Here is a 12,738-nt window from a genome sequence, read left to right on the forward strand (position 1 = left end):
ATAAAACTACACGATGTGTTATTTGTTAACTACATTATGCTGGTTCAAGTCCTACAGGGGTGTTCTAAACGATCTTGGAGTTTGACAGGATTGGTGGTTTAAATGGAAACCACATAGTTATATGCTCTAGGACAAATTTAGGTTTTTTTTTAGTTTGCTGACAAAAATCTGTTTTTTACTAGTTAATGCAATGTTGTGTGTGCTAATCTCTTGAATACAACACCACATCATTATTTTTGTAGTTAGCTAGCTAGCTACCACCTCTGCCTTGGCTGATTGACTACAACATGTCTGAACATGTACTCACAAGTCCTGATAGGGTGGTATATAAAAGAGCTGTAAGTCACAGGTCCTGGTGGCCCTCCGCTGACAGTGCGCAGGCTGACGTTGTAGAGCCGACCGGGATAAAGGTCTCCAAGGACAAGACGTGTGGGGTTCAGGTTCGACACTTGCAGTGTGTCCCGTGGCATCCACTTTATGTCAAAGTTGTCATAATCACTTTTGGCTGGAGCATGCCACATGATCTCTACAGTGCCACCAGAGCCCACATCTTTCATAGACAATAATGATGGGGGCTCTGGAACTGGACAGAAAAAGAAACATTTATGTCAAACAAGATGAACTGCCAGTGTGAACAGATTTAAGGGTGGGTCTACTAATTCAGGGCAATCAAGAACATAGATTGCGAACATATTACGAAGTCATATACAGTCATATTTTAATTCATTTTTACAGTGCCTACTCATTTGAAATGTACAAGGTTGAACAGTACTAGTGTCATTGTGAAGAATTCTTTTATCAATTTATATTTATATTAACCTGTAAACAGTTATTCCAATCTTACTACATTTCTCTTCCTAATTTGTTAGTAATCTGGGCTTGGTTTCACAGACCTGTGCGGCCTGCTTCCGTGGCACTGTTGGTAAGATTTCCACTGCGGGTGAGCACCACAGCAGTGTATAGGTGGCCCGGTAGAAGGCCATGGAAAACTGCTTCAGTGTGTTCTGGCCCCAGTCTCTGCTGTGGCTGATCTGAGCCTTCTAAAGAAACCAAATATTCACTCAGCCCACCAGGAGCACGCCTCCAAGTCAACTCCAAGCTGTCTGTGTGACCCCGATTATCAACCTGCAAATCCCTGGCTGGGGCAGGGACTGGGTGAAAGAAAGAAAAAGAGAAAGCGAGAAAGACATGTATGGTCTATAGTAGGATGACTTACGACTATAGAGCACTATTTAGGTTGTCAAACAATTCAAATATTTAATCAGGATTATTTGTTTAAATGTGACATTAAAATTATTTTCATCATATAAACACAATGTTCACATCTATATAAATTTGCTGAAGTAACAAGTAACATAGTTCATATTTTTAATCACCAACATCCAGTGAGAGCAACAGTGGCTGTATGACTGCATCTTCTAGAGACATAGATCATACAATCAATGGTTCCAGCTCCTCTTCTTCTCTCACTTTCAAGCTTGCACTTTCAAGCTCAAGGTGTGTTCCAGTGTTTTGTCAGCAGTGTGCATATAATTAATTAGAATGTATACTTGAACATAATAATAATAATAATAATAATAATAATAATGAAGTAGTAATTTCCTGAAAAATTTGTTATAAAATGCACATACATATAAAGAAATATCAGCCAATACTGATAACTCTCAGTTTTAGCATTATCGGTGAAAATGACATGCAATACTTTGTGCCTTTTTTAATTGTGGTATTGCCAAGATGGATTTTGAACATGACACATGAAAAGCAATGACACATTTGCCAATATTATTACACTAAAAGTCTCATTAATATGGGCCCTTTTTCTAGTAAACATGCTATTAATTCTTAGCCACTGTTACAAAGCCTCTGGAATACTGGTAGCCTATCATTGTAACCTAGTGGCACATGAACATCATGTCTTGTTTCCTGTAAATAAATTCAAACTTGAATACAAAATGTGCTCTAAATAATTATCAATGGCATTATGTACAGTCTTAAGACAAGTTGTCCTTTACAAGTAAATGCTAAATATAAAGTAAACACATCAAGGGTAATGACTCATGCTGTTCATTTGCATTTAGATAGCATGTGCTGAGCTATGAAATTGAAAATAGTCAATATGCTACTACAGGGGCAATATGGGGAAAAAGGAACAGAATAAATTGGGGGTGAAGAAGGTTGATGTAGCTGTCGAATAGAATAATAATATTCAGCCAACGATATCAACAGCTGTTCTCAACTGCATTAAATATACACTCTTTACTACCTTAAATGAAAGTTTTCAAATTATAGATACTTACACCCTTTTATGCACTTCATAAGAAACTGCTTTCCACTTATCTTACAGGTCCACTATGCAGGTGTACAGTTATAGACTGAAGCCCATCTGTTACCGTGTATAAATTGTAAGTTTCCCTCTACTTCAATGACGACTTATCTGTTTCTGACCTCAGGATGCCTGTTTACCAGATACTATTTGGGTGGTGAATCATTCTTAACACAGTATGGTAGTGGTATTGTAATGGCAAAGCTGATATGAGTTACACAAAAATATCTGATCCGATCAGATCAGAAACTGACCACTGAATGAAAAATTAGACCATAGCAAACACACACTGTGCAGCAACAGATGCTACTGTACTGTGCCTGACTCATGACAAGGTGGATCTATAGGTTAACACTTTTATGTCTACATGTAATCCTTTAAACTTATTAACTAAAAAGCTATGCAATTGTTTAAGATGTAAAGGTAAATAATGTAAATTGATGTAAATAAAACTACACATTTCATACAGAATCAACCAAACCAGTTTTGTTAGTTAGTTTCAATAGTTAGTGAGTTGTTTTTGTTATAGTCCTGTTAATATAATGTTTTGAAGATTAAAGGTTGTCTTGTGATAATGAACATATAATGGAAGTAATAGAGAGAAAGTCTCTCACCTGTGTGAGCCCATAGAATAGAGTCGCTGCTCTTGCTTCCTCTGCTGTTGCTAACCACCACCAGCTTGTAGGGAGTCCCAGGCAGCAAGTGAGAGAAGCTGCAGCTTTGCACGGCTGTCCCAACACTCCTGTGGTCCTGAAGCATGTTTTCCTGGTTGTACAGGTAGAGGTTGTAGTGGTCCACCCGACCTTCAGATGCATTCCAGTGGAATGCCAGCTCTCCCATGCCGTTGGAGAGTAGGCAGAGGTCTTTCACCACAGCTGGACCTGAAGAGAACAAATTTGAGCTCCACTTCTCAAAAATGACTGTATATAGAAGAAGGTGCATTTCAGAGACATTTAATTGATTCAACCTATAGGCAAGTCATTTACAAATGTAAAACATTTACTGTGAAAAACTTTCATTTTTATATAATAGGATGGTGCTGCCTTTTCTTTAATAAAAAGCATTTTCTTACGTGTCTGCCCCTTAGCTGTGACCTCCATGCCATAGGTGGAGTTGCTAAAGGTTCTGAGGTAAATGTTGTAGAACATCCCAGGGGTAAGACCTTTAAACTGGTGGCGTGTGACCCCAGCAGGAACAAAGACGTCATTTACCAAAGCTCCATCCTCATTATGCAGCTGCAGGTTGTATTGATCATACACACCCTCTGCTGTCTCCCAGGTAGCTATCAGGCTATTGGTAGTTGGCTCTATGTCTGCCTGAAGGCCTTTCACTGTGGATGGAACTGCAGGACAGAAAAGTTAAACACTCTTGATAATATTTAGCTCCAGAGAAATCATTGAGAGGTAATATATAGCACTAACCACCTAACTACTCTCTAAACAACATAACTTACTTATCACTTTCACAATACTAATCATTAAAAAAGTCTAAATAAATAGAATAAACTAAATAAATAGTCTTATCAGTAACTGTCCAATAAACATACAACTGAACATGTAATACTCAGAAGCCTGTGGGGAAAAAACTGCAACTCAACAATATGGTATGATAACTAGTGGCAGTTCAACAATCAAGAACAATGATTTATTGGTAGGCTAGCACAATAGTCAACTCCAGATGTAAGTATAAATAAATAAATACATTTTAAAAAGCAAACTCTACTCTTTCATATATTTGGAAATGTTGAGACAACATAATCAACAACTGTCAGACTAACAAATACTTCAGGAAAAAAAAGCCGATTTGAGTTTTTTGGGTTTTTTTTGTTGCAATGATGTGATGGCAGTGATGATATATAGCTTACAGAATGAAGGCTATCATAATCAGTTTTGGTGAATCACACCTCTTGGAAGCTAAACCTCACCTGTTCGGCCACTGGCTGTGCTGTTGTTTGTCAGTGCTCCACTCACTGCCTTCACAGTTACTGTGTACAGCTCACCAGGAACAAGATCTTTGAAGTCCATTCTGTTGTCCTGCTTACGGACATAGTGAGACACCTTGATACGAGCGCTCTGGAATAAAGACACTTCATAGAAGTCCACATCTCCAGCTCCAAGGGACCAAGTGGCACTCAGAGTGCCACTAGGAATTCCAGGAATGAGCTGGAGATTATCCACCTGGCTGGGTACTGTAGGAGACAACATAAAACAAAAATGACAAAAATACAATTCTCAGCATCACATTGACTTTGTTTAACTTGTGTTTGTATTACATCATTGTTACTAATTGTTCTTCATAAAATAACTTGAATGAAATATACCGCACATAAATAACTTTTATTGTCCACTAAAAGAGAATAGTCTACTAAAAATAGTAGACTAACTTGGAGAGTAGATAGTCTACTGTCCTGGAGGGCCAGTGTCCAGCACAGTTATTGTTTATTACATTAGTTATTCCCCATGTTAAAGCATCTCTCTTACCAGTTCGGCCCTCTATGAACTGGGGCCGTACAAATGACCCGCTGATGGTGGACACCACTATTTTGTAGCGATAGCCTGGGTTGAGTAGGGAGAAGCGATGGTGTCGTGCTGTGTTGTTGAGTATCTTTGAAGAAAGAACTGTGTCATTGCAGAGGATCTGGACATCATAGTAATCTACATCCCCCGCTGCCTCCTCCCAGCTCACGTGCAAATCTGTGGTGTCACTCTGGGTCACTGCTAGTGCACGCACTGCAGCAGGGACTGAATAACAGAACACAAACAGTAGAACAGGTTTTCTGATGGACATTAGATGATTAGTAGATAGATTAGCATGACATAGAAAAAACATATTAGACAATCCAACACCTGTCTGATGACATTTTGTCTGAAGACGTTTGGCCTGAAGTTTATTTACACAAGATACACTTTGTCATGTCTCAGTGAAGTTCACTGAGACATGACAAAGCTTTTTCCTTAGACTCAAAGTAATTTAGAACAAGGAATGATGCCATTCTGTAAACTGAGTACTGAGGTCTGAGGATGTCCTACAATGTACACTGTATGTGATGCAGAACTACAGAGAATGCAACATATAATTGGGAAAAACAGCAGTGTAAAGTAAAATGTATTGTATGTATTTTTTCTGCCATTATTATTATTTGGCATTCCAATTACAGTAATATCATTCACTATTAATGAGAAACACCACATGTTGTTTGTATTAAGACCACAGGGTGGCACTAGTTTGTTTCAATAAACAGGATTTAACCATACTGTACATTCACTGGCCACAGTACAAACCTCTGTCTCCATAGTTGCCCCATACTGCTGGTTTACAGTTAGTGAATGCAGGTTTTAATCAGTGTAGCAGGCATTCACCAATGATCATCAATAGTCAGAGGCACTTTGTGCAGTGTATTTTATTGATCATGAACAACTCTACAGCGAAGTTATGGCATCCCTGGTGGTTGTTATGGTGTTGCTAAATGGTTTCTATGGTTTGCTAGGTGGTTTCTAAGTGGTTGCTATGGTATCCTAGATCATGCTATTGTGTTGCTAGGTAGTTGGTAAGGTGTTGTAGGTGGTTGCTGTAGAGTTGCTATGTGGTTGCTATGGTGTTACTCAGTGGTTGCTTTGATATCCTATGTGGTTGCTAGGTGGTTGATATGGTGTTGCTGTGGTATCTCAGTTGCTATGGTGTTGGTAAGTGATTGCTATGTTAAGTGGTTGCTAGTTTTTGCTATGGTGGTTGATATGGGAGTTGCTAAGGAACTGCAATGTTTTTTGATAAAAATAAAAACATTTGACTAAATAATGGAATGCAGTACACTTCGTTTGCAAGACACTGGCATCGTGTCAGTTTCTTGCATTAGAAAAAAAAACTCTGGAATAAACTTCCTGTTTACTGTTCAGAACTCAGACACACTCTCAGTCTTCAAATCTAGATTGAAAACATTTCTCTTTGCACAAACTTTCAGTTAATCCTCCATTACGGACTGCTGTTTTTTTGACGTCTTACTGTATTGCTCTGATTACAGGTTTTGGATCATAATTGCTGTAGCATTTCTAAACTATTTCCCTTTACAGTTCAAAGCTTTATCTGCTAAATTCTGGTGTGGGTTCGCTTGTGGTTGGGTGCTGCTGCCTGCCTAACCTCAGTCCAGACTCCCGCTGTGTTAACTGGTTAAATTTTGCCACAATCCTCTTAACCCCTTTGTTTTCCCTCCCCTTCTGTGTTCTTTCTGTCTTGGCCCTGTTCTGACTGTTCTATGGACTTTCACACCACTATAACTCAGAACATTAATACATATTATGATAACATAATAATAGCCTGCTGTCACATAGCCATAGCTCGTTATTATCTCACTCTTTGTGTTCAGTTATTCTTATATCAGGTATCAAGGTGTTGCTAGGTGGTTGCTAGTCTATTGCTAAGGTCTCTTATGTTATTGATAGATGGTTGCTATGGTATCTCTGGTGGTTATTAAGGTGTTGATAAGTGGTATGGTTGCTATGGTATCCCAGGTAATTGCTAAGGTTGCTAAGTGGTTGTTAGGTGCTTGATATGGTATTTCATTGATTAAAGGTGTTGGTTGATATATAGATTGATAGATAGAAAGAGTTTGCGTTGTATACACTGTAATAAACAAAATAAAACACTGGAAGATTACAATATGAAATATGCTGACACTTACATGTCCGTCCATTAGTGAAAATACTGGTCTCATATTGGCCACTCTTGGTAGCGACATTCACCTTGTAGAGGCGACCGGGAACAAGATCACTAAACACGCACTCATTTCTGCTCCTGTCCACCGTCTGGTTCTTAAGGATGGTGTTTTTGTGTAGGATTGACACACTGTAATGGTCAAAGTCCCCTGCTGCATGGTTCCAGTACACTTTTAGAACATCTTCTTGGGCCAAGTGGATAGCAGTGGGGTTCTGCACAGCAGACGGTTCTGGATGGGAAAAGGCATATATTAACATTACAAATCATATAGAATCTTATTGAGTGACAAAATAACTATTGGAACATCCCCAATACATGCATAAAAAAGATTCTAATAAGATTCTAGTATTTTACAACATCAAAATAAAAAAGGAATTTTAGCTGGTTGTCAGCACGCATTCTGCGGCTGGCTTCCCTTGTTAAGCTTGTTAAGCTGATTTGTGACACCTGAGACTGGGGCTTCTTAAGTCCTCGCTGTCTCACATGTTGCTCTGTTGCAACCTCTGTACCACTGCGTTCTACGGTCTGCTCAAAGGGAAAGTATTCTGGTCTTGTCATTGCCTGTCTGATCTAGTATCTGTTATCCTTGTTATCTTGTCTACCCTGGTATTCTGGCTCTGTTTTGTTTTGTTCTAGCCTAGCCCCCCTGTTTTGCCAAAGCCATGCTTAATTTTTTTCTGTTTGTTGTTTTTGCTGAAACGCTGCTTCGTGTTCATTGTTTTACAAAGACCTGCTTCGAGTTTACGTTCATTGTTTTTGCCACTTCTTGTTTTAGTTTGTCACCACACCCTCACTCAGTGTTTTGGTTTGTTTTGTATGTTTTCCCCTGCATCTCACTCAGGTGTGTTGTTTTGCCCAGTTTGTGTTGCCACGTTACACTTTTTCTTTCTAATTGTGTCCCTTAGATTGCTGCACCCTGTATTCTGTTTAGTTATTTCTTGTTACGTTACCTTGTTTTTATTAAAGTCTTGCATTGTCTATTCCTAAGTGTTTCCCTGTTCCCTGACCAGACATCACTGGTATTCAGAATGATAAACAGATGGTTTTATAACAAAAGCTGTAGAGCATGGAAAACTATCAAACTAAGTTGTATTAATAAGTAATATTATTCCAAATAGATCATTACACTATATTATACAGCCTCCCATCTCAATAAATGGGGAAATACCAATATACTTCAAACTGAAGGTCAAATTACTGTTTCAAAAACATATTTCAATCAGTTGCCAGTCTCCTTGATTGTAACAGCTCTGACTGAACTTGATAATTCAACAATTCTGTGGCTCTATCTGTTTTACTGTGTCGTGAGCTTTATAGTATCTGCAGTAATCTTGTACTGCATACAGGGCTCAACAGGTACCTTTTGGAATTATTACCCGTGCATAACTCATTTGTTGTGGAACTACTTTATGGCAGAAGGAACTGTCAGTATTAAAGCATATTTAGTATGAGACACTTCTTTCATTTATTTTGTTTCTTTATTTGGTAAAAACTATATAAAAGCAATGGAACACTCAGTGTTGCTCAATACACTCAATACACTAATTCTATTGCTTAATAAAATATCATCTCATGTTGCTAATAGTTTATAACATTTAAATTCAGCTTCAGTGTACACAAGTTTTATTAAATAGATAATACAATTATTATTACATCATTCCAGGAGGATTTGTGAAATTGTTGTCACTTACGGGTTCTTGCTTGAACTTCAGTGATATTTTTGTAAATGCCACTGCAGGTTATGATCGATATGTTGTAGAGTCGGCCAGGCACAAGGCTGCTGAATTCAGAGCTGACATTTGTCATAGTGAGCGTGTGAATGGTCCGTTCACGGTCTTTCAACTTGATCTGGTAACTGTCCATGTCTCCTGCTGCAGCTTTCCATGAGATGTAGAGAAAGTCTGGGCGTCCATTATTACTGACCATTACCGCTGCAACAGCTGCAGGCACTAAAACACAAAGAGGGAGAGGTTTTGTATCTAAAAAATAATTAGGACTGCTGTTTAAGCTTGAAAGGCATTATGCCTATCTATTAACAATTGTAATTGTAATTATCCAGTTATACTATAATATGAATACATAGCTTGCATTTTTACTTTGTTACTGTGATTACTGTGGTTTCAGATGGATTTGTGTAAAGTGTTCTTTGGAGAAATTTTCTTTGCCAAAACCAGTAAAATTTTATCCCCTCCAGACCCATCATGTATTGCAAGTAGTTTATTCAAAAATGTACTACTTACATACTGAAAGTAGAAGTACAAGTATTGTGTTATGTAGTTATTACAGAAAGCAGTCAAAAGTTTGAATAGTATAAGGGTAGTACAAGGACAGGAATGTACAAGACATGACAAGTACATGTACATTGAGTCTTCAATTAACTCAATTAAAACACTGAGCTATACTTTACATCTCTGGTTTTATTTTTGAATGCTCTTCTTGAAAGTTTTGAAAGCTCTAGAAATTCTTGAAAGTGTCTTTGAAAGTTGCTGCTTAACTTTTTGCCTTTAGTTTTGTCTTCAGTAAGTCAAAAGCATTTTTAATGACCAGTAAGTTGAGGCCAGGTGACTTTGTAATTTAAGAACCTTCCATTTATCTGCTTTGAAATGCCATTTCATGTTGCTTTCATGATATGAATCTTTATCCATCTGTCCTGTGAAGCACTATTCTATAATTTCTGCAGCATTTTGGCCAAATCAACACTTTGAATAAGCTCCAGAAATAACAAATGAGATTATACCTGCTCATGAAACTGCATCAGCCAATTGTCTAATTACTTTTGAGCCTGTGAACATGGAGGGACTATAATAACATGGCTGTATTTATAAACAGATTTTTGTGAAACCTCTGGAATTAAAGCATACCAGAAAAAGTGAACAATAGGAAATAAAAAAAAATGTGTCACTGTCCAAACACTTATGAATCTGGCTGTATAGTGCACTGGGTCTTACAAGAACTGCACTATGGGTGTAAAGCCAATAATTCATAACCTGCACAATGCAGTTTTGACTAATTACTACTAGATTTGTTAGATCTAACCAAATCGCATGCTTCCCTAGTGCATTACTTTTTTATGTACTAAATTGTTAATTTGGCCACTCCAGTGTCTGCTATCTTTTTAATAGGGTTGTTTTTAAATAACTTACACTAAATATTAATCAAGCAGCATTCTCTCTTCCTAAACCTCTTGCACACGTCACTTCCACATGTTCTTCCACCTCTTGCCCAACCTGTACTCAGCCCCTCATCTCTTGATTCAACTCTCATAACCACACTTCCACATTTTGATTCTTTCTCTTCTCTCCCCCTAGAAACTGCCATGAACACTTTCTTTTCATCACTTTGTGCATAAACTGAAAACGTTAGGAGTGGCTGAGAGAAGGAGGAGGAAATTACAGTAAGACTCTACTATATCTACTAACACCAACCTCTCTTTTTAAGGTTCCTAATGGACGTTACTCCTGCAAAAGCACCCTTTATCACAAAGAAAAAATGTAACCCTAAGAACATTTGTACCAGCTGTATATGGTGATGGTAGCACCATGCTCTAGAGCTGTTGTCTCCCAGTGAAACAATGGGGATGGAATAATGAAGATCGAGGGCTATCTTGGAATTCTTTAGCATAACCTAAAAGTATCAGCTAGATGGTGAAACCTGGACACAGCTAAGTGTAGTTGCAATACAAAACAGGAATTCTGCTAGAAGTCATGGGTTGTTGCACCTTGTTAAGGGACAATATTGTATGTATAATTTACACCCTGTGTTGATTTCAGTCCCCCACCCCCCCAAAAATAAAAACTTTTCTATTAAAGATTTTGCTGTACACGTATTCTGCCCTAGAAACAGTTCAAAGATATAATTTTTGCCATTACATGCCATGATGAGTAACCACAACTGATGTTTGTATCTGGCAGTATCTAAGCTTAGAGGTATCTTCAACCAATTGCCATTAGCTAGAGATTAGCTTCTAAGTTGACAACTAAACACTTCTGTAAGATGCTCTTGTAAGATGTTCAGAATCGGATGGCTTAGTTAATAAGATTTTCGAACCATGTCTGTACATTTTATTTTAACAGTTTTACAGTGTATATATATACTTCTTTTGGGTTATTTTACCTAGATTTTAAGAGAATGTGCTGCCTTCGGCTTTGGAAAAAAGGCAAATATATTCCCTCAGTTTCTGTCCTCAGTGGATCGTAGCTGAAAGTGTTTGGTGTCCTCCATTGTTTGGACCGTATTTTTTGACTTCATTAGAGTTGGATGGCTATAGCTGAAAATAGTTTCTAGGTTCCATGGGAAAACAGTTGGGACTGCTCAGGAAGACTTTGATGAAGTCTTAGCTTTTTTCCCTGCACAGAACTTCCTGAAATTCCACAGATTCCCTTTGTATTGGACCACTGCATTGTTTTGCAGAGATTTCATCAAATTATTAATTTTCTTGAGACAATGCACATTATTTTGCTTATGTTCTTGTAAGGGCAAACATGTATCCCTACATAAGGTTTAAACAGAAACAAATTAACATTTAATACTAATTAGTGAGACTACTCTGTAAAACATGATTTAGACATTACCAAAGCTATCTTTTGTCAATTCATTTTCCAGTGTTCAGGTAACATAATAAGTTGTGGCTTTGTTGCTGTTGTTTTTTTTCCCCTCAAATATTTCTAAGACAGAGTGTGATACAGACTTCCTAAAAACTACCTTAAGGCTTTAGGCACAAAAAGGTACAAAAACTCATTGAATCCTTTGCTGTATTGCTGAACAATAAAATGGTTTGAACTGAACCTTTCCTTAACATTTACCTTAGCTTCCATTGCAAGGTAAGAATGTTTTTTCCCCCTTTGAGATTTTGAGGTTACATTTTTTTCTGCTACAACAATATGTTTGTGTTCATAATCTTAATAAATTACTACACTGTTAAAAATATGTGGTCCAGTTGTGAGCCTTAACTGCGCACACACATTGAAGTATGTTACTATGTATTACAGAATCTAGTTTAATTATAATAAGTGCTTCAGCAAACTTAAAAACCTTGTCTTTTCCTGAGCTTTTTCTGTGAATTCAATCCACACTTGTGTTTGATCTTTACATACTAGTAGTGGTCTAGTTACCTGTGCGGCATTCTGCCTCAGCCTGCTTAGAGACTTGTTCTCCACTGACCGTGGTAACTAACAGCCTGTAGGCAGCTCCAGCTGTAAGAGAGGGCAGGTGGACGGAGGTGGCATTGGCTGGAAGGCTCATGTTGTGGACAGCCTCTTTGTTGTGCAGGAGTAACACCCGATAAGAGTCAAAATCTCCTTCAGCTTTGTCCCAGTAAGCACTGAGAGAATCAACAGTTCCCATGTTGCTCAGCATTAGGCGTGTCACTGCCATAGGCACTGGAGACAGAGGAGAGCAGTTACTGAATACTGAACTTTCCATCAGTGTTCTTACAGTGTTAGCAACAACAATGTGTTTTGTTGCTGTTTGTTTGCAATTTTTTTAAACATATATATGTATTGAATACTGGTACCAAAAGCAGAGATCCACTTTCAGGCAGTAGTAAGTGGAATGATACAAGTATGATGAAAAACACATCAGATAATATCAGATATAATAAAACAGGTAGAACATTTTTAACAAATCAAATTGCATTGGCAGATGTGTTGCATGCATTACACTGATGTATAATGGAAATTTTACATATATTACTGTGCCAAATTCTT

At 37.8% G+C, this 12,738-nt stretch overlaps 1 protein-coding gene across 1 annotated transcript in view; it reads right to left on the bottom strand.

Moving 5' to 3' along the window:
* The window catches only part of ptprb (protein tyrosine phosphatase receptor type b), a 41,329-nt gene that overhangs the window by 17,897 nt on the left and 10,694 nt on the right, over positions 1-12,738 (bottom strand). Inside the window, exons 7-15 of the mRNA XM_072672738.1 lie at positions 12,145-12,411; positions 8,725-8,982; positions 6,999-7,262; positions 4,804-5,064; positions 4,248-4,511; positions 3,396-3,665; positions 2,938-3,204; positions 894-1,151; positions 308-583 (exon numbers count right to left, since the gene is read on the bottom strand). Coding sequence (XP_072528839.1) covers positions 308-583; positions 894-1,151; positions 2,938-3,204; positions 3,396-3,665; positions 4,248-4,511; positions 4,804-5,064; positions 6,999-7,262; positions 8,725-8,982; positions 12,145-12,411 — 2,385 coding nt within the window. The remainder of the gene's footprint in view (positions 1-307; positions 584-893; positions 1,152-2,937; positions 3,205-3,395; positions 3,666-4,247; positions 4,512-4,803; positions 5,065-6,998; positions 7,263-8,724; positions 8,983-12,144; positions 12,412-12,738) is intronic.

The sequence above is a fragment of the Salminus brasiliensis genome, chromosome 2 (assembly GCF_030463535.1).
Source record: "Salminus brasiliensis chromosome 2, fSalBra1.hap2, whole genome shotgun sequence".
In the NCBI taxonomy this organism is placed as follows: domain Eukaryota; kingdom Metazoa; phylum Chordata; class Actinopteri; order Characiformes; family Bryconidae; genus Salminus; species Salminus brasiliensis.